This window comes from Cuculus canorus, chromosome 2, assembly GCF_017976375.1.
Source record: "Cuculus canorus isolate bCucCan1 chromosome 2, bCucCan1.pri, whole genome shotgun sequence".
NCBI classification, from domain to species: Eukaryota; Metazoa; Chordata; class Aves; order Cuculiformes; family Cuculidae; genus Cuculus; species Cuculus canorus.
Window position 1 is genome coordinate 142,085,905 of NC_071402.1, and position 22,062 is coordinate 142,107,966.

General features: G+C 38.6%; 1 protein-coding gene across 18 annotated transcripts in view; it reads left to right on the forward strand.

Moving 5' to 3' along the window:
* KIAA1217 (KIAA1217 ortholog) overlaps positions 1-22,062 on the forward strand; it is a 362,749-nt gene that overhangs the window by 277,664 nt on the left and 63,023 nt on the right. For 17 of the 18 annotated variants that reach the window (XM_054058353.1, XM_054058352.1, XM_054058359.1 and 14 more), the window contains 2 exons: positions 1,308-1,506; positions 7,028-7,121. In XM_054058353.1, the coding sequence (XP_053914328.1) occupies positions 1,308-1,506; positions 7,028-7,121 (293 nt within the window). Of the gene's footprint in view, positions 1-1,307; positions 1,507-7,027; positions 7,122-12,590; positions 12,896-22,062 lie in introns of those variants that run through there. The other variant, XM_054058363.1, reaches the window with a different exon arrangement.

Below are 22,062 nucleotides of genomic sequence, written 5' to 3' on the forward strand. Positions count from 1 at the left end.
TACAAACTGAACATGTAGGCCCATCCAGGTTTACCAGTTCCTGTTTCCTGTGTAACCAGATTAGCTTGGCTGAGCGTTAACGTCGACATCTACTCCCTAGTGCTGTGGATCCCAGGAAGTTTCATAGTTTCCTGCAATCCAGTGGCAGCCTGCTCCCAGCTGTGCAGGTCCTAATGAGCCTTTTCACATTGGAGGTGCTCATAAGAAGACATTTTGGTGGTCTTAAGGAGCCAGGCCCATCATGGTCAGAGCTAATCAACCTCATTAAGTCCAGTCTGATTTCTGTTGTTGTCTGAGGTGTCTCTTAGTGCTTCAGTCCTTGGAGGACTTTGTAGCTTGGGATGATGTGGGATCGACTGTAGCAATGCTAATGAGTCATGCTTGTTCTGCAGTACCGGCCAGTGGAGTACAGGCACTCCCTGGTTGTGTGGAGTCATCATGGCCCTGGCAGGGCCCATGTATCCCTTCATATCTTAGGAAATGTCCCGTCACTAGGTCTCTGGTCTACATTATCCATGTTTTTTCCATTATCAAGCATCTCACAGCCACCCATTCCCCCAAATCAGAGAGCTAGCTATATCAGAATGGTGTTCTTTCTGTCTTGAGTGAATAAAAGTGTCTGTATTTCATAATTCAGCATCTAGGATTACTCATGTTTTTCCCCAAGTGCTAAGGATGACTATTAACACTATGTGAAAATGAAAGGACCTGAAATTGCTCTTGTTTTTGTGTAAGACCTCAATTTTCCTCCTGCTCAGAGTTTCATCCAGGACTTTATAATGCCAGCAAATTGTATTGCAAATATAAAATCTCAGGTGCTATAATGGAAATCTGTTTGGGGGGAGGTTTAATGGGTAAGGATGAGGCGAAAATGCAAAATTTATGTTCAAAGAAAACTGGGTGATATATAGGGAGAAAGTTCTTCCTCAACTGCTTTAAAAAAAGTACTTTGCAACTTACCAACACCTTCCATTACCAAGCAGACTTGGTGTGTTTAGGACTCTTTGTTATTCTTCTTAAGGTAAAATTCTTATTAATCTAACTGAAGAACAGTGAAAATAAGCTGCTCAGCAAAGTGCAGTACTGGAGTGAGGATATTTACCAAGGCACAACCATATCACAGTTCTAACGCTCTCTTCCAGTGGCACATTGAAAAGGAAAATGTTGTACGTGTTTTATGAGTAAGGAGTGTGAGTTGATTTTTCTCTACTCATTATGGGCTTGGTCTGTGTTTCCCTGTGGACTTCAAAGCCCAGATCATTTCTGCACTCAAGAATACGTAATTTGCTATTATATTTTACTTGTAGGTGTTTTATATCTTCAGTATGGAGATGAAACAAAGCAGTTGAGGATGCCGAATGAAATCACAAGCACAGACACAATTCGTGCCCTTTTTGTAAGTGCCTTCCCTCAGCAGTTGACGATGAAAATGCTGGAATCACCCAGTGTGGCCATTTACATCAAGGATGAGAGCAGAAACATATACTATGAATTGTGTGATGTGAGGTAAGTAAACTTGGAATTACAGCTGCTAGATTTCCCTTTCCCTTTCCCTTTCCCTTTTCCTTTCCCTTTCCCTTTCCCTTTCCCTTTCCCTTTCCCTCCCCCTCCCCTCCCCTCCCCTTCCCTTTTTTGTAGTTCACGTACAGAATAAAAATGAATGAAGTTGATAAGTAGCTGACAGATGGTGGCCTGACACATAATGGCATGTTCAGTGGTATCTGAGTTATGTAGGAGGTTTGGTCTGACACTGCCTTCAGCTGTAGGTGCAATATCTGTTGCACAAGCTATTGATAAATGGTGTACTTTGTTCAAATATTCATATAATAAATGCAGGTTCACATCTTTAATAATTTATTGAATTTTTAGTGAGTCATAAATATTTAAAATATGGAGCAAAAAATAAACATTTACAGAAAAAGTATTTTTTTCTTTGCTAGCAGAGCAAAATCTAATCCTTGTAAGCCTGAAATTACAAATATGAATGTCACCTGTGTCCTCACAGCATTCATCAGTTCATCATCTAAATCTGCTAAAGATCTGTAGCACTGGTGACTGCTGCTGAAGCAACCCCATCATCTTCCTATTTTATGTTAGGATACAGCCACTGATGCAGTCATATTCCTTTACTAATCTGGGACTTTATCTATACATGATCTGACTAACATCTGGGTGCATCTTTGTATCCTTTATTCTGTGGGAGTGCAGCTGCTTAACTGAATCATAGAATTACTAGGTTGGAAAGGACCCACTGGCTCATCGAGTCCAACTATTGACCGTGTTCCTATGGTCCTGAGGTGTGTGCTCTTCAAGCAGAAAGACTGGGTTCTCAGGGTCCCTAATAAGTCCCAAATCATGTAGCAACAAAGTTCTCTGGTACACCTCAGACATGTTACACTCTGTTAAAACTGTGCAAGGAAATATGGTGGGCCTTCTTGCCATCAATTTAATAAATAAAAAAAATTGGACAGAGTAGCATAAGAAGATGGAGGAGAAAGCAGTAAAGGAGTTTCCTCTCTGCTAGTCTACTGCTAATGTAGGAAAATGACATGAAAGTAAGAGAAGTGTACTGTCCACTGCTGGCTTGTTTCTTCTGGAGATCATGTGGCTCAAGTGCTTCTCTATATCATATTGTAGATATAAGAGAAAGTTGGAACTTCTCTAGCATTGCCACTTCTAACTACCCCATTTCTCTTCTTCATCTTTGAACAGCACCGCACTCTATTTTCTCTCCTCTGTCTTGCTCTCCTCTGGCTGTCTATCCAGTGTCTTCTCATTAGCCAGCCTCTTGGATTTCAGTTTTTGATTTTCTCATCTTCTTTGCTTTGCTTTTCCCACACCTCTGTTTAGCCACTGTAATGCCTGTGTTAAGACCCATCTGATGTTTTGCATCAACATTCATCATATGCTCAAGTTTCTTATGCATCAGTCTATTCACAAGATTGGATCAACAGATTAAATCAAGGTACAGGTTACTCTGTTTCTGTTGCCAGGCACATTATTGCCAACTATCATCTGACCCATCGGTTCCTTCTCTCTTGCTTTATCCCTCCATCTTCCCTTGAGTTTCAGACTAACAGTTCATGACTTCATCTGCTCCCTGGCCCAGAGAATGTAGATGTTGGTTATCTAAACCCTACTCCACCTTTTCTCCCCCTTGCTCCCATTGCAGGCGTCAATCTGCCAACCTCAGGCCTGGCGCAATACAAACATCTGCTTCCTCTGTTCCTATGCCTGTATTGTAGAGCATTTCTAGAGGAAATCCCGTGGTCCAGCTGACTTCCTCCATAACAAAATTCTCCTCTTCAGTTCTGCCACCCTTCTCACTAAGGAAACCTCAATAATTCCAGTTTAATAGTCATGCAACATCAGCTGCGTTTTCACTGCTCTTGAATAATTTCCACAATTTCTCCATTTCTGTTCCTTACTTTTCACAAGATCTTGCCAGTATCTCCCCTCAGAGAACAAATGAAATGTAATATCATTTTTCTCTCCTTTGCTTGCTATGTCTTCCCTCAATTCTTTTCTTTCTTGTCTTAAACACAGGTGTTTCAGTCAACTCTTCAAGCTTTCTACCTTCCTTGGAGGCTACCTCATGTTCCTCTGTGCCTTGCATCCCTTGCTTTGTGTTTTTATTAACTTATTACTCTATTTAAAAGTGCCTACTCTTACATTGCTAACATGTTTCTGTGCCTGCCAGCAAAACTGTCCCTGAACACAACATACACTTACACTTCCCACCCCATCACCTTTCTCTCTTGCAATGAGTACTCACTGCAGCTGTGGGCTGGAGTTCTACTCTTCTTTCCTAGAATAATTTCGAACCTGTCTACAATTTTATTCTTCTAATTCCAACTTGTCTTTTGTTTTCTACTGTTCCAGTACAATTGTCAAAGCCAATAAATGTCCAGCTTTTGTGAACACCCTCTTTTTCTCAAATGGCTCGTGTAGTTTTAATGTTTTCTCCTTGCAACTTTGATCTCCCTTTGTTTCAATATCTGGTCTTCCCTGATTTCTTCTTGTCTCTCTCCTCTCCTTTCAGTTATTGTTAGACAGTTCCTCTTGTCAAACATTGATTTTCAGTTGTGTTTTTTCAGGACTTTGTCCTCCTTCCTTTTCCTTGTCTGTACCTGCCTCCATCGTCTTAATCCTTGTAGATTAGTTGAATTACCATACCTATCTGTTTGACGGTCCCAGTTATTTTTCTTTCTCTCCTTTAGGATGGGATTCATTTGACCAGATGGAGATTTTTACATCCACATTCTGAGCTGGTTGTGATTAATCCTATAAAATTGTCTGATAAATTATGCCTGCCAGAGAGCTTAGCTCTTGATATCTTCCCTGTGAAAGTCTGTAGTTGGATGACATGTATCGTGCCTCTTCCATCTGTGCTAAAATCTTTGTCTTCTCCTTTAGTATAGTCCATTTAATATATACCATTAGTTTCAGTGTAGCTTTTGTTCTTCTTTATTAGGCCATCAAGGTCTTCCCCCATCCCTTTTTTTTATTTATTCAGTTTTTAATAACTGGGGACAAAGCGCTGTCTCTAAGCTGAGTACCTAGTCCTTTTATGAAGTGGTTCAGGGCTCTGCATCCAGTGTAAATTTCAGATTTTTTTTTACATAAAATCTCTATGATGCAGCCTTTGCTTTCCCACCATGTAGTGAAGAAACACTCTGCTAATTCATCAGGTTTTTAATAGCAACTGCTGTAATGGTCTTTTCTTGGCAATTGACACAGGTAATCTTGTTCTCTCTTAACCATTCAAATGAAGCAACAAAGATCACTCTCCAAGTTTGATGAGCAGACTGTTTCACATGCTTTTTTTTCATTTGTCCTCTGGCTGTATCTTTTCCATCTCATTAAATATAAACTACTTGTCTTCATTATGAGGGCTCCTTTAAGCCCTCTTCAATGCTACTTTTCATTTCTTGTTCTGTACCAAGTGCCATCTGCTTCCACTTGGTGAATAATGCCAACTTCCATTTTACATGCCTTTAACTTTCAAACAAGTGCCTTCATGCTCGCTCTCTCTCTCAGGCAGCTCTGTAATGCGCTTGAAAGGTGTCCTCTGAAGACATTTGCAAAGCCACTGCATTCATCTCCTTCCAGTCCCACCTTCCTTCTATCTCTGTTGCACTGGCTACTTGGAGCATGCCCGTGGTCCCAGGATCTGTTTATTGCTCCTGTGGTCTTCCCTTATCTTTCTGCATCTATCCTGTTGTCTTTTGTGTCATACTCACCTTGTAAGCTGTTGAAGAGGTTGTATTCCTGGGGTTTTTATACAGCACACACAGATCAGTGAGGCCTTTGAACATGCCAAGGATATCTGGAAGCTACAGTAATGCAAATAATGGTAATAATAAAAGCACGGTAATATATACCTGTTATCAGTAATGTTTATCTTAGAATAGCAACATGAAGTGAAATAGAATTCACTTGAGATCAAATGTCTAGTATTTTGGTGTTTTGCCTTGCAGCGGTGGTTTACTTTAAAGTGTCATGTTTCTACAAGAAATACTTAATGGAGAATGCTTTTAAAACAATCTCCAGTTAGTTGAGGTACCATCTCATAACCATCAGACAGAAAGGACAGCAGATAAAATTTATTTAAATGAATGATATACTGTTTCTCGAACCTGGAGATAGGAGAGCTTGCTTTGTATTGAAAGGAACATATTTCCAAGTCTGAGGCAGAATTTGGTAACTGAGACTCCCAATGCAAACCTCAAAGCGAAAGGGTCACATTTGAGAGATAGAAAACGGTTTATGTTACCGTAAATAATTGAAAAACTTAAACTTGCCACAAGGTAGCTATTTTCCTATGCACTCTACAAGTAAACACTCATAAATACTAAACTTCTTATCAGCCCTGTAGTTCTTAAACAGAAGGCTCTAATCTGTCTTTTAAGCTGTTGGGTTTCTTTAATAATTACTTGACATCTACAACAGCAGCGCAAGTTCTGACTAGCTACCCATTCAAAGCAATCACTGGTTGTAATATGACATTGTAAGAATGAAATTGGACCTGCCCGAGAATCCGTTCCTTCATTTTTAAATGATAATCCCAGTGATTAAGATCAGTTACTAGACTTGTAGCTGCACCTGGAGGAAAGGAATTGAGTCACATATGTAAGTAGATTCTTTAGAGATCACTACTGGGAAATTAAAGGAGTTGCAGCTTTGAAAGGATGCAAGTGAGCACAGAGTGGGGGCTTTGCTGCTCATTAAGTGTGAGCAAGAACTCAGTGCAAATGTCTAAGCCATAAAATTATTAGAAGGTAGGTTTTGAAACAAAAGAGCAAACTAATGCCAGCTAACTCTTTCCTACATGTAGTATTTTAAAAGTGGACTAGTGAATGCAAAAATGTTGGGTCCTTACTAAACAAAAATATTCTCTTTGGGCTTTCCAACTAAAGAGTTTCTTTGGTAGCTTTCATCAAAACTTTTGCTTGTTTGTTTGCTTTTTGTAATTCCTCTGTTTTCCCTTAAAAACCTGCTTTTATTAAGTTTAGAGGAAGGATTTATCTGCTACTGAATTTTTAGCTTTTGTGGATATTTTTTCAGGTTTGTGAACAAGCTGATAATTAGAATTGCCTCAAGAATAACTGCAGTTAGAAAGACTGCTTTTCTTTTGATACTCTTGCTTCTCAGAATAGCAAAAATTCACATGGTCTGAGTACACAATAAAATATGTAAATATTAACTAAATCCTTTTGAGTGCCGTGTAAATGTTGAAGCTCTATTGTTTTCAAAATGTTTTCACTCTATGGCAGGATCTTGAAAGAAACTTAACACTATCTAATTTTTATGGGTGTGGAGTTGTAGCAAAAGAATGATACTTCCCATGGGAAACAGAATCAAAGTAGACTTTTGTTTGTTTGCGTGTGTCTAATTTATGGCATTTAGGCTTTCCTTCTAGGGAGGCTGCAGACCTACTGTGTTTGTCTATTACCTGAAACTTTTCAGCAACAAAGTAAATAAAACTACTTTCATCTGTTATCATTGCTGATTCTTTTGATTCCAGGAATATTCAAGACCGATCTTTCCTTAAAGTTTACAACAAAGATCCTGCACATGCATTTAATCACACTTCCAGAGCTATAAATGGAGACATAAGGGTAAGTACTAGTGCTGCATTTATACTTCTCTTTCCTCTAGCTCTTATGTTAAATGTTTAAATTCTTAGCTGTAGTGTGTACACAATTCATAAAATCAAGAGTATATGGATGACGTGTATACAGAAGAAGGAATTAATAATTCTTACCATAGTGTTTCTTAACTGCTTTACTTTTTCCAATTACTTGCCCCGAGCATTAACTGTTTCTTCATTCTTGTTTACTAGCATCAAAGCAAAAGAAACAAAACGTAGCCTTTAATTACTTATTTTGGGATACAGGCAGTTTAGACAACAACTTTTTTTGTGTTTCAGAACTGCTTATAGCGAAGTACAGCATGGTATTAATTAACTCCAGCAAGGCTTTGGGATGTACTGGTTTGCAGTAGATGAGAAGGTCTACCTAGCTTGAAGCCTATTGAAACATTTTGTAAATGACCATTTCAAATAAGAAATTATGATAAATACCCAGGTGGTGTAGATGGTTTTGTCTTTTTCTGAAATTTCCTACCTCTACTGAACAAGGACTAGTATATTTGCATTTTGAAGTGAATATTTTGTATTGGGAAACTGTAACATCTGAAAGGTATTTGATTTCTCTGTTACTGCCTCTACCTTTTGGTGGGCTATAATCTCCCACCTTGATGCCAAGAGGGCCGAAAATGTGGCTGTACAGTACCTCTTCCACCATGTTATCCACAACTAGCGTTGCAACAGAAGGTGGTGGTGGTGAGATTACTTCAGCTTCTCCATACCCATCCTAGGTCTGTCCTCTGGAAACAGTACAACCAAATGAGCTCAATGCGGCCAGAAGGGGATGCCTCTACTGTCCTACCTGCTTTGTGGCTTTTATGTGTGCTCCAAAGCTAATTTAACTGTGCAGAACATTTCCTGTGAAGTGATTTGCTTAACTGTACGTTTGCTTCTTGTTTTCATTATCAATTCTGAGCATGTCACACTGCTTTGTTATTAACATTTGAGTATGTACTTTTGCCGTTTCAACAGTTTAGGACCTCATCATTTTAGAAAGATTGCAGTAGTTTATTTACAGGCACTGTTCTCAACCACCTTTCATTTATTTACTTCAATTATAAAATGGTCCTTTTGATAGGTCAGAAATCTAATTACTTGATTAGTCACACTGCTGCACACAGAACATGACAGAGCAAAAAGATGTGCTTCAGAGGGCCGATGTGATAGTTTTTAGTGTCTTCTTTAAAGTCATGAAATTTTTCAGTTCTAGTCATATTCCTGTAGTGTAACTGGATGTATCCGATACATCTCATTCATATTCAAAGGTGTGACATACTGTCACTGCACATTATGGCATCAATTCATGCAACGATTTCAATGTGGCTTTATAAAGTTATGCAATACTATTCTTGTTCCATATGCAGTGGATGCTGAATGTACTGACTGTGACTTTATTTTTGTGCTCTAGAACTGTGTTAGCTACATACATTCAAAAGAAAAGATTACTTCTTTGGCCCTTTTCCAGGTGTTTACTGCCTACCAGAGTTGTTTTGAACACAGGTGCTGCTTCTGTGCAAAAACTGTATTAATTCCTATTGCTTATTTTAAAATAACATGTGGTACAACAGATACGTACACTTTACACCTCCTGATTATGTCTGAGTTCTCTCTCTTCGGCCATAACTCAAAAATAATGGTGACAAAGTGATGATCTTTGCAGAAGTTGTTTTTGTGGTAGAACATTGTATTTTACTCTGCTAGGTAGAAGGTGTTTTTGTGGTAGAACATTGTATTTTGCTCTGCTGAAATGCTAAAGATTTCAACATTCTGTGCTTCCAACAGAACAGATATTTTCTCATTTGGCTTTTCCTTTGCGCTGGCAAATTTCTTGTCTTCCTGGTCTGAGAGATGAAGTCAGAGCCAGGATGTTCGTAAGGCCTTTGTGGAGAAAAAACAGTCTTCCCTTTGATCTATGTGAACTTCTGCACTTCAAAGTTATGAGCATGGAAACAAACGCTTTCTTGAGCTCTGGAAGTAATGAAACCTGTTTGTCTAAGGATATGTGTCTTCTGGTTGGATTCTTCCTTGTGCAGCAACACTCAAGTCCTAACTGAGGCTTTTCCCAAAGTAGGAGGATCTAATAACACTCTCTCCATTCCTCATCCTCCAGGGTCTAAAAAGCTGGAGCTCACACTGCAACTTTTCCTCTGTTTGGCAGAAGTACTGTAGGATCTTCCTACAAATCTCTAATGTGGCAAAATTTGTTTGGACATAGTATTTCAATGATTTCTACTCTTTGGTTAAATCTGGTTGAAATTTGCCTGCAGATTCACAGGTTATTAGGTCAGGGAAGATAGCAACCAACAAGCAGATGGATTATCTATCCCTCTTTCCTTAGCAAACCAGATTAACAGGAGTGAAAATGCAGGGAGAGTAAATGAGAAATATGTACCTTTTATGTACTGATATTGCACCATACCCAAAGGATTGTGGAAAAAGCTTTGCTTCTCATCTCTCCTTTTTTGTTTGTACATCTTTGCACTGCATACTTTGGTGTTCTTCAGTCTCATGCGACAACACGAGTGCTAACTTCACTACAGTAGGAAGTAACTCTTGTCACTACTGTGCTCTGCATCATGGTTAACTGTTTCAAAAAACCTACAGAAAAGCAGCCTGTTGTCAGACCAGTTGAAAGAACAGTATTTAGAAAATCATGAATTAGCCATTGTAAGTACATTTTTCCATGGTAGTACTATGAGTGTCATTGTATCTCCTGCCATATGTGAGTTAAAGCTTTGTTTTTCTGAGGTTTGAGAAAGTATTGCCTTTACAGATTTTTCTACTGTTTGCCTTATTCTCCCTTTGGAACCTTTATCCCTGGGTTTGATGATGTTTAGGCTTCTATTCATGTGATTTATAATCATTTCCATGTAACAGACCCAAAATAATCTCAGAAAATAATGTTAGCTGCCAGCTTGGACACCTGTTTTAACTACCAAACAGATGTGAGACCTGTGTAAGAATTGGCAGTAACTTTTGAAGTATTAAGTATTATTCACATGAATATGAATGAATATGAATATGAATATGAATACTCAGAACATGCAAGAGGAGTGTGGAATCTGTGAGTTTTAGATCTATCTAACCATTCCTTCATGTACATAAATTCTAATTTTCTTGGTCTTTTTTCTATTTCATGCATTTTTCTGAATGAGTTGTGGCTTTGAAAAGGTGTTTTGCTTGGGGTCTAAGCAAGTTCTAAAGGACAGTTTCTTCTGAAATCCTTGGGTGCCTTACTGGCTTATTGATACTGTGCCATGACTGTTTACATCTTGAAGAGCGTAGTTTGTTTGACACATCTGCCATGTTGAATGCCACGTTCAATGCTGTTCAGGCAAGAGTTAGCCACATAAGTGCAGTCTCACTGAATATTTGCGTTTGTACTTGTTATTATTGTTTCTTTCCCAAAATATATGCTGAAAACCTATAGCATCTGTTTTCATTGAAGAAATGTATCTTCATATTGCTTATTTCATTCATTTTATTCCTTAGCCTGAGCCTGTAACATTTATCAGCACTTTTTAGCTCTCTGTGCAACGATACTTTCTCCTGACAAAATACTCTCTCATGTCCAGAAGTTTAGATACTCTTTTTATTCTCTCTGGCGTTGTTTTGAATTCCAGTGCAAGTGCATGTACACAGCCATGCTGGTCTGTGCCATTAGAGTTAATGTTTGTGATTTGCATAGATTTGAACAGGGAACAACTTTCTTAGCCTTACAAGGAATGGCGTCCAGGTTGCCTCTTTTTTCACATTTAGAGGGGGTATATAGTTTCAACATCAACAGATGACACTGAAGAACTGACAGCAAATTTTCTTGTATTGCTGGATGAATTTGATTTCTTTGGATGTGTTGCGGATCGTTTTATCCAGTGTTGTTGCTGTGATCCCCTGGTGACTCCAAGTGGAAGTGATTCCCCCATCAGATGTGCACAGAGTATTTTCTGTCCTCATGCCTTACACTCTACCTTTATGGAGTGCCTAAAAGGGGAAGAATCCTAAACAATAATCTACCCCTTCTGTCATTGCAACTTGCCTGCATTTCTGGTGTCACAGTTGTGTCCTAATAATGTTAGTTTATGCAGTGGTTTGGTTTGGGCTTCATCAGTCTGCCAACGTTGAGAACTGGGAGGGAATTTTTACTTCATAACAAACGTGTGGCTGTTTCACTTGGCAATCTTTCTCTTCCCAATCACCTGCCATAAAGTCTGTGGGTGATACTTTATTTTGAAATGTCCTAGACCCACCATGTTTTTGCTTAACTCCCTAACTTGCGTAAGACCTTAGCAGGTCAACTCTTTATCCCAGACCTCTGCTGGGTGGATGAGGCCAGAATATCCAAAGAATGCTTGTTTTGTTTGCTGTTGTATCAAGGCACGCTTTGAGGTATTTTGGATTTTTTTAGAGATTATTTCTCCAAGAAAAAAATTAATAGGGTAAGTGGAGTCAGAGCTGAGCTGGGGGAGTAGGGGGTACCTGGTATCTCATTTTCTGAGATCTAGAATGACAAAAAGGAGATCATGTTCTTGGCAGCAAGGGGGGGGGGGGGGTTGGGCTGCCAAGACAAGAGGGGATGAGTTAAAATGGTTTGTACAGTAAAATGAGACAGACATTTGAGAAGTTGGATAAACTGTTGTGCTGAATAGGTTTTATTACTGAAATTACACAACAGCAACTTTAAATTTTATCCCTGAATGTGTCTGGCTAGTAAGTTGCTAACACTTTACTCTCTAGAGTTAGATGCAATTTTTGAACTTAAAAAAATCCTACAAGTGCAAAACCCCCTGAAACAGCTCCCCAAGAATTTCAAGCATCTGAGGAGCGTGAAATTCAGTGCTGGTTTGCGGGAAAGATGGAGAGATAATAAAAGCGGTATCATCCTTCTATGTTCTTAAGGTACCTGTAAACATACATGCAGCTTCTTTGAGATGTTTAACTTCTTTTCATTGGATTGTTTGCAACCTTAACATCAATAAACATAAAAGCTGCAAATGCTGCCAAAATGACAACATTTGTTCATTGCATACTATGGCCAAAAAAAACCCCAAAACCAGCTCCTTGAACTACATAGAGGTATTTAGAACAAAAGTATTTATTGGAAAAGGATTCAAGCGATAAATTGAGTGAATGCATTTTAGTGCTTGGATGCCTATAGGACAGCATTTATATAAGTTGCCATGTGTTTGCCTTACTGATCCTATTACTATAAAACTTTGTTTTCTTTTGGGAAGAAAAAGAAAAAAGAAAAAGCAAACGCTAATACCTCTATTATCTGATAGAGACCTTCCAAATGATACAAATCTCATCTTTCCTGCTGTTCTGCTGTCTGCTTCTTCTAATGCTCTTTTTGTCATTGAGAGGTTATGACAACATGAGCCATATTGTATTTATAAACATCACGTGTTTCCTTGATATGACTTGCAGCGTCTGCCAAACAGAACACATGGAAGAAACATTTCTCATTAGCTCAGCATTGGTTTTGGTTATACTGATTTCCGGGACAGGAAAAATGCCTTCCTTACTCAGATTTAACTTTCATACAGTAGAAAGAAAGCCTCTGAGTGTCTATGAAATCGCTTGAACAGAGACGCTGCAGCTCTTTTAGCCCACATACTTTGTCTGAGGAAAAGACAAAAAGCAGTTTGTTTTAAAGAGAAGATGTAATGACGTGCATTGCTGAAATTAATTCTGAATTAAAATACCTGCCAAAGTCATCTGGAAACGGAGCTCACTGAGAGATGTAAGGTAAGATGATGCTTATAAATAACGAAAGATGCCTAATTCCTTTTTTTCTTTCTTTTTTTTTCCAAACTGAAAGATATTTTCAGATAAACTGGGAATTTAAATCAGAACAATGAAAACTGTTTCTTGTTCCTCGAGACCTCTGTGAAAATAAATGTTTAATTGCTCTCTAAATCACCGAACTCTGGTCTCAAATTTGTCTCGTTTCAGACTTACATATTAAACATAAACAGTTATTTTCCAACTTGCCATTACAAATTTTGATGAGATGTGAACAAATTATATAAAAGATGTCTCTGATGTTCTGAGGGAGCTTTTTTAATGATATAGATTTTACTACTTTTGCTTTGAATGGGTTGTCAGGAATTGCCAATTATTTATGCAGCTACAGAGCTGCAGACACTGAGAAGTAGCTGCATCAAAACAGACTGTGCTGAAAGACTGTAAATGTACCTGTTTGCTTTCATTCATATATCTGTTGATATACAATACCTACTGCTGTGTGAAGCCTAAGTTAGTAGGGAAGTGGATAGAATTCTAAAGGAAAAATCTTTTTTTTTTTTTTATTTTAGCTACACATAAAAGAATATATAAATTTCAAATGTTATCTGGCAGAAAGTCATTCTGCTTAAAGATATAGATCCTGTGTTATAGTTGGATGAAAACTGCATTGTAGCTTTTTATATGATGGCTATGTGCTTTGGTATATTATATTTATTTTTCAAACATCACACGTAAGGAATACAACCATGTAGATCCTGTTACTTTACTGGCATTTTAAAAGACAACTTTTTAAAATATTTTCAAATAATGAAGATGGATTTTAAGTTTATATCAAGCTCGCTGTTGAAAGAAAGTGTCATGTGCTTGATATTAAACTGTTCAAGGAACATGAGCTTGCCGCACCCATGCAGTAATCTTCCAGTTAGTCTAAGAGGAGTGTCATAGGGTAGATATCACAAGCCAGTTACCTGGAAACCCCTAGAGAGTTTCGTTTGTGGAAACAGATCAACTTGCAACCACAATACAGTTGTTTTAGTGGATTTTTTATTTCCCACTAACAGGCCTGTATTCAAGCTAGCCTGCCTTTCGTGTTGAGGTTTGCTTAGAGTTTGCCCTGGAGCTGATTAAGTTAATGACAACGTATGATCCATCTTATGTGAAGTTCTCTCCAGCCCTTCATTAAAATTAGAAGCCTTATCTTTCATTAAGTCTGAGGTTCTCAGGGAAAACTTTCACTGCCTTCACTGGGAGCTTGCCCTGTATAAAAACATAAGTATTAGATTGGAGTCCATTCTTATTGGCTACTTGTTTCTGGTTTTAATCTTATTCCACCTCTTTTTACATAATATTTCCATATTCTAATTCTTTAGATGTTCTGACTGCCCCCTCTCCATGGTTGTGCTTTTAGTAGAACAATTTGCACTAATTTGGCTAGAAGTTCCTAGCTGGCAGAGTCATATGCTGCCAGAGCTCCCTAAACATGTTGACAGATTATAAAAATTCTCATAGCTGTGACCTCCCTTACTAGGAGAGGAGGTCCTCCCTTACCTCCTTTGAAAACCAAGTAGCTTATCTACTTATGGAGTCCCATAAACCAAAGTCCAGCCAAGCTTTATGACTTTGAGTTAGCTTTCCAAATGAGCTGTTACTCAAATATGGGTTAAAAATCACTTGTGGAGGTGGATGTTTGTATCACGGTTCCTAGAGTACAAGTAAAGTGAGAAGCAATGTTTTTTCTTCAAACCTGCCCTTCACTTGTCGTTGAGGACCTTAGCTTTCCTAGGAATTTTTCACAAATCCTAAATGTGATACTTCATGATCATAACTCAAATTCTCTGCTTTCCACTGAATCTTCACAGCAATATATTATTAGTTACCTGTCTTAGATAAGCCTAATGAATACTAAAGAGAATTATTTCTGTCCTCATCTTCCTTTTAACTTAGAGGAGTTAGCCAGTGCTTGGTGTCTAGGAGAGCACGGATATATGTCTGAGGACCATAATTCTTCGCCATGTTGGATCATACTTTTTCTAATAAGGCCTCTGGAAAACTAATCAGACTTCTGAAAATATGAAGAGTAAAAATATCTTTTCTTGGATACGTATGCGATCTGGGTTAAAAAAAAAAGCCTGAGCTGGCACAAGCAAGACAGTTGCAAATATCAGCAGGCTACAGGACTCCATGAGAAATGATGCGATGCTGAAAATATTTTTTTGTGTGAATATATGCCTTTCTTACATAATTGCAAATCAGAACTCTGTGTGACTAAGTGAAAAGACCAAAAGGGTGTGTTGAGTAAAGGGTTAGTCCTTCAGTCACTTAATATTTACTTTAGATAGCTTGACGTTAGGCTAAACTAAGTTGTTTACTTCAGTCATGCTAAACAATTTGTATATTTTTTAGGCTAGGAGGAAATAAAATGAAAAGGCAACGTAGAGCTCAAACAGTATAAAAAGAAGTTTACAAAGGGGGAAGGTTTAGATTAGACATGAGGAAGAATTTCTTCACGATGAGGGTGGTGAGGCACTGGAACAGGCTGCCCGGGGAAGCTGTACATGCCTCCTACCTGGAGGTGTTCAAGGTCAGGCTGGCTGGGGCCTTGGGCAGCCTGGTCTGGTGGGTGTCCCTGCCCACGGCAGGAGGGTTGGAATTAGATGATCTTTTAGGTCCCTTCCAACCCAAACCGTTCTATGATTCTATGATCTACAACAACTCTTAGTGAAGCACTCATAGTGCCTCTAATGTTGCAAAAGATGTATAACTGCAAATGCTGCTGGCACTTAGCAGGTATGAGAAGCAGTGCAGCTTAGACCCTTGCATTGCAACACCCAGGTGTGCAAAAAGCTCCACGACCATTTCTCCTACTAATAGTGAAATTCCTTGTACTGGAAGAAACAGCTGGCTACAGGTGTAACATGCTGCTTAAGTCTTCTAACTATCAATCATCATCTCTGTTTTATAATATTTTTATATTATTTGTGTCCTAACCTATTCCATATATCTGTAATAGAAGTTGTGTTTTGACTCAGTTCAGTAATGCCGGATGAGACCAAGGGTTATGCTTTCCTTTATGTTCATTTAACCATACCAACTTGTTCAGTTTTATTTGGCTTCAGTGCAGTGAATTAAGATAGAAATACGGAATAAAAATAAGAGCTGAATTGCTAGTACAGCCAGTCAGAAAGCCATGCATTTATTTTGATTTATGAGTGCAGTTACTAACTATTTCTTTTTTTTAAAGAGAAGAAATCTGATATATAGCATATTTAAACCAAATAAAAGTGCTGATCTGTACAAGAACTGTATGTATTTTGAAACTATTCCTTTTTTGGTAAAAAAAAAAGGATGATCCCATCAGTTCAGTGGTGCCCTGAGGAAATGCTGCAATTGAGACTGGTTTGAAGGGTTTGGCTCCCTGTGTTCGTGGTGGCTGTGTCTATGTTATGTACATGATGTGCTTGATCTCTTCAAGGAGAATGAGGAGAAGGGAGGAAATATCCACTACATCTTTGAGTCACCATCCCTGGAGGTATTTAAAAGATGTGTAGATGTGGCACTTACAAAACGTTGTTTAGTGGTGGACTTGGCAGTGTTAGGTTTACAGTTGGACTCAATGATCTTAAAGGTCTTTTCAAACCTAAATGAGTCTGTGATCTTCATAAATTACATGATTCCTGCTTGTTGTCAGAAAATTCTACCTACAAAGCAGCTGTGAAAAGGCAAAAGAAATAAACAGTTGTTTTGAAAGCCAAAGGAACAGTTGATTTGAATGCAGCACTAGTTACAAGGGCTGTCATAATGTTAACTTAAAAACAAATAAATTGGTAACTGCTTTTATATGTTCAGTCCAAACAGTCCAATAGCTTATGGGATGGATCGGCCATGTTATACTGATGAGATAAATGTGGATATTGGCAGACCAATGGTGTAATTATGTAAATCCAGCCTTTTTAACATTGAAATGTGTTATGTTTCAATGTGTTTATATTTTTGTCATTTGTGATACCACCCTGAAAAATCTTGGCTGAAAGGCCAAGAGGTTTCTTAGTGTACTCACCATGCTATTCTGTCTGCAAAGTACATTAAGGAAGCATAGAAAACTCAAGCATGAGAGATTTATTAACTCCTTTCTGCTTAATTTGATAATTTTAACATTTATTTTTTAACTCTCCCAATCTGTTTGTTTGTAGGAAATTAAATGTAAATATGCAGGATGAGTGCCTAGTAGGTTCACCGATCTGGATGTTTGTCTCACCGATCAGGAATAAAGTAATACAGAATGGTAGCAGGGAGATAGCTCAAACAGTGGAATGTTGCTAAGGGAATAAACCTCCATGCGGAGGCACTGTAGTTTCAGTCAAGCCAACGAAAATTTGCTGCATCTCATGCAGCATTTTGCCCAGATTGCCTAAAGCATGTCTAGACTGGAAGCCCTCATGGGACTGCCTTGGGTCAGTCTCTACATAGCCTTGTGCTCCCTTCCCTTCTGAGCAGAGTTCACCCAGTATATCGCCAAAGTTGTTTCAGTGACAGATAATCTGTGACGTCAACTAGGGAGCATTAGCAGGTTCAGTACGGGTGTAACCAGGCTAGTGCAAATACAGAGCCCACTCCTCTAGTTAGGATTAAACTGATGCATGTTGTAAGCTCAACATTTTATGGCAAGAAGTGTGATAATTGCTTTCCCCTTATCTTTCTGTTGGATTCTTGTTTTACGCCTGAAAAAAAGGTGGTGTTAGTCTAGCGTTGGAAAGGCCATTGGACATTTTGATGGCCAAAGAGCTCTTGATGTGCAGGTGTGCTTGGGGTCACAAGGATGGAGAAACAGGAGAATGGAACATGGAGGTGCTTCTGTATTGTTCTGTTGATAAATAAATAATTTTTGTTACCAGCTTCAGGCTAGAGACACAATTCTTAGCTCAATCAAATGGGAACCACAGCTCAGGATAGATCCACCAAGTTGGATCAGAGGCAAGTCCATTGCATGGATTAGCATGCAGCAGCTGGAATGAAGCTGCCATTATGACTTCTAGTTATAGTATCTCAGCTTGACTTATAAAAAAGAAAAAATAAAGGGGGAAATGGGATGAAAAGCAAGGCAGAGAGTGAACTAGGTGAAAAGACATAGAGGCAGGTTTGCTATAGAGAATTAGGAAAAAAGTCTAATCCTCTTAAGCTTAGAGTAGAAATTGCCGCCCACTTCAGTCAGTGGAGAGAGACGGGGAATGCCAAAGGGCAGCTTGTCACACCTGGCTGTAGAGGGAATGAGCTGACTCCGGAGGATGCCTGGCTGTCTTTTAATGCAACATTAGGTGAGACAAGTCCTCAATACAGAGCAACAAATAGTGCTGTCTTAACTTTTCAGAGGTGCTTAATGCATATAAGTCTGTGATGCATACCACGGTAGTTTCTCATAGCTAGGAAAATGTCTTTGTTTAAATCAGTACAGAAATGAGGAGTGAAGCATGAGGCTTAAATTACAGGGTGGAGAGACAGTCTGCAGACCTGACATAATAGTTCAGTTTTGCAGAACCTTCGTCATGAGATTCCAGTGAGAGTTGGCTGTATTTGCTCTAGTAAACTTAAAATAAATTTTGAGAGGCTTATAGAGTTTCCAGCACGGGATTTCCCACTTGCACATGCTTGCCTTGAATTTGTTAAGTCTGTAAAGATCTGGAATTCCCAATTATGTTGATCTGCCATCACGAAAGGATAGGCCAAAAATTTACTGCTAGTATGCAAAACATGTATGTATGTATGTATGTATGTAAGCCTAATGTTAATATACATGTTACAATGAAGCACCATTCTCTTGGAGCTCAAATGCTCACTGTGTGCTAGTTCAAAGGCTTTGTGTACAGGTTGCTCCACACTGCATTCACCAGCTGTTCTATGGAGTGTGCTTTGCCAGCAGTGAAGCTGTAAAGCTGCCTGCTCCCTTCACGGTGTTCATTCTAGCTAGTAGTGATATGTGCTGTGCTGTGGGAGAGTTTGTTGTTTGTTTGTGGTTTTTTTTAAGAACTAGGGAGTCTGGACTAATTATAAGAGAACTTTATGGTACTTGTGTTTACTCCAAGGCATATCTGTTGAACTGCATGCCTTCAGAATCAGTAAACAGAAGAAATAACAAACGGTATGTATCTTTAGCAGAAGATAGTGGAGTCTGTATATAATCTCAGGTCCCATATGTGTCAGGCAGCCAGAACTGTTCTGTTCCCTCCCTGTTTGTTTAGCTTGGCCTCTCAAATTCAAAGAGCTTCTGTAGGATTTTGAGTCTTCAGGGAAATACCACACACATCCTTGTAGGTATAAATATGGGCAGTGGGCTAGAGAGCTGATACAGGAAAGTTGAAGCCAATTTGAAAAAGTTATTCAAGGTCATGAAGAGCAATGTGGAGTGCAGGGTAGCACCAACACAGCCTGGCTGGGTGCCAATGTGTGGCACCTCGGTACTTTTTTGAAGGGCAGCAGCTTAGAGGTCTGTATTCTACTCCCCATTTTTGCCATGGGGAAGCAGCTGAGGCTGAGGTCAGGGTTGGATACGACCACTTTTTTCTTTCACTGCTGAATATTTGAAGGCAAAACAAGGGGTTTTGTCTTTCCTTTCATTGCAGAAAGTGGATAACCAAACTGAGAGGTTTCTGTCATGGTGCCTGCCTAAGCAGAGGGAAGAAACATACTGATGGTTGTTCTCCAGCTACCTTGAAAAGTTTTGTGTATCAGAGACTGCAGATTTAGTAGATCCTGCAGACAGCTCCATACATTCGTCTTTGTCCTCCTACACTGCTTGTTCCTTGGGTCAGAATTAGATGCTAGGTGAGAAATTCATTGACAAAAAAAAATTCCCCAAAACCATAAACCTAACCAAAATAACCCAGGAGAAGATAATGCTGCTTTTGTAATGCAGCTACAAAAGCCACCATCAGCAAACTCTTGCCATTTGGATTCTGCTGGACTGAACTAACTTGTCACATTTAAGCAAAACCCCATTGACTCCATCACAAGCTTTGCTCCAGAGCGCTAAGAACAAAACCAAGTCCTTGATTAGCAAGAAGCAATCCAGCCTGTAAATGCTTCCCTGTTTTCTGTCAAGGAAATGGTTGTTTACAGCACTACAAGGCATTAACTGCTTAATTATTTCCATCCATGGAAGTATTATTAAGGGAATAGGAACCAAAAGAGCTGTTATCAGGAACAGAATGAACTTTGATTAGCAGTCAAGCAATAAGTTACATCTATGCCACATGTTTATACTCCACAGTAGACTTCAAAATATTCTATGGCTGTATAATTATGTGTTTTACTGATGTTGTGACTCTTAAAATTTTTTCGCTTAAAAATGAGGGAAGCAAAGAGAAAATAAATTAATGTGATGGGAAAATTGGTTGAAATGTCCAGCAGACCAACACTGTTAATAACTTAGAAGAATGTAGGGTGACAGGTGGTTTAGCTCAATGGTAGCTTAGGCCTAATAACATAGATGTTAACATTGAATTTAAATTAATATGCTAACCTAAACTTCCAGGCTTGGTCATAGTGAAGCATAGGGGTTTGCACCTTTTAAGGACATTCTCTTTGTTTATACAGGAGGTTAAACTGAAAAGGAGCTTGTGTTCTGTACAGTACTTTAAAACCAAATATATAGCAAGTAATTAAACACAGGATGATACATGGCAAGTTAGGCAAGGCTTGAGGGCTCTGATAAAGTAATTGAAATGGGAAGTGATGCTTGAATGGTTTGTATGCATTGTTAGAACCTATGGATTAAATTACAGCCTCAGTTATGGTTTATCTGCAATATTTCTGATGTAGTGCCTGATGTATTTTAAAATAAAAAGAAAATTAATTCTCTCTTGATAAACTTTTCATATGCATCAGACACACTTGAAGACTCTTGCATATCGTGCCAGATGTATGGAGAACTAGTTACAGTATGTCTGATGATCGGGGATATACTTTATCATGCTGGAGTCCAATTACTGAAAATGTGCATTCTTCCAGCTTGCAATTCATTGCAGAGAAAGTGCAGTGAAAGATAGTGGTCCTTTTTATCCTGCATATTAGTATAATAATGTGAGTTCTTACTGCAGGTTTGTTAGCGTGTAAGGAATAATGTGCGTGAAGAATATACTCTGCAACAGTTGGAAAGCATGTGTGGCGTAGAAGTGTACTAGGATAATTTGCTTGTGTTTTTTACTCTTGATGTTTTTGTGTCTGGTTGGTCAGCAGACCTGAGCAGCTTTTTAACTAGGTCAAGTATATGCATCCATTCATTAAAAGGGGATGCTTGACTGGTTAGTTAAACCTGCCAAATAAAAACCAGATGCTTCGATGTTAAATGCTACTTCACTCCTGTACTGCAAGAAAGAAACATTGACTGATTAAATCTGAAATAAAAATAAATAGGTTTAGCATTGTTTCTGTGCCATAATACTACTTCATTATCATTCTAGTGCAAATATTTAATAAAAATAATATTTTAAAATATTTTACAATGGAACTGAAAACTAAATATTTAAGACAAAAATGAATATTTTTTATATTTCTGAAAAGACTATTTATATTACACTACATGCAAGTTTTGTGAAGTTCTAGTGAAGACCAATAATGGTACACAAATTCACAACGTACATTACAAATCAGAATACACAGCAGATGTCTACAAAACTTGAGAACTTCCCTGCTGTTGGGCTGGGTGTAGTGAGGGGTGGAACACCTGGATTTTCAGTTTCAGCTAGCAGATCTGCTCTGATCTTTGTCCTGTGACTGAAATGCTTTGTGTCAGATTGCCCTTTTGTAGCGGAAATGAATGATGCCTCCCTTACTAATGGCTGAGAGACTGAGAGCAGTATTGTGAAACAGAAATGCTACTCCAGTAAGTTCCCATTATGACTGGTTCTTTACAGGGCTATTAGCTGATGGTCATGTGCTTAAGCTGTATTTTGATCCATTTGAATGCCAGTCACAATGGTATAGGCAATTTTTTACTTGCATTAGAAAAAAATAAGCAAGCAAAAAAACCCCCAATTCGACATCAAAAAAAACTCACTCCCCCCCAAACCAGAAGATAACTCCTAAACCGGGAAGTGCTTGTGTTGTGAGATTTTCCCCGTGATATTTAAGTGCGATCTGTTTTAGAGATGTAAATAATGTATTTTTAAGAAAGA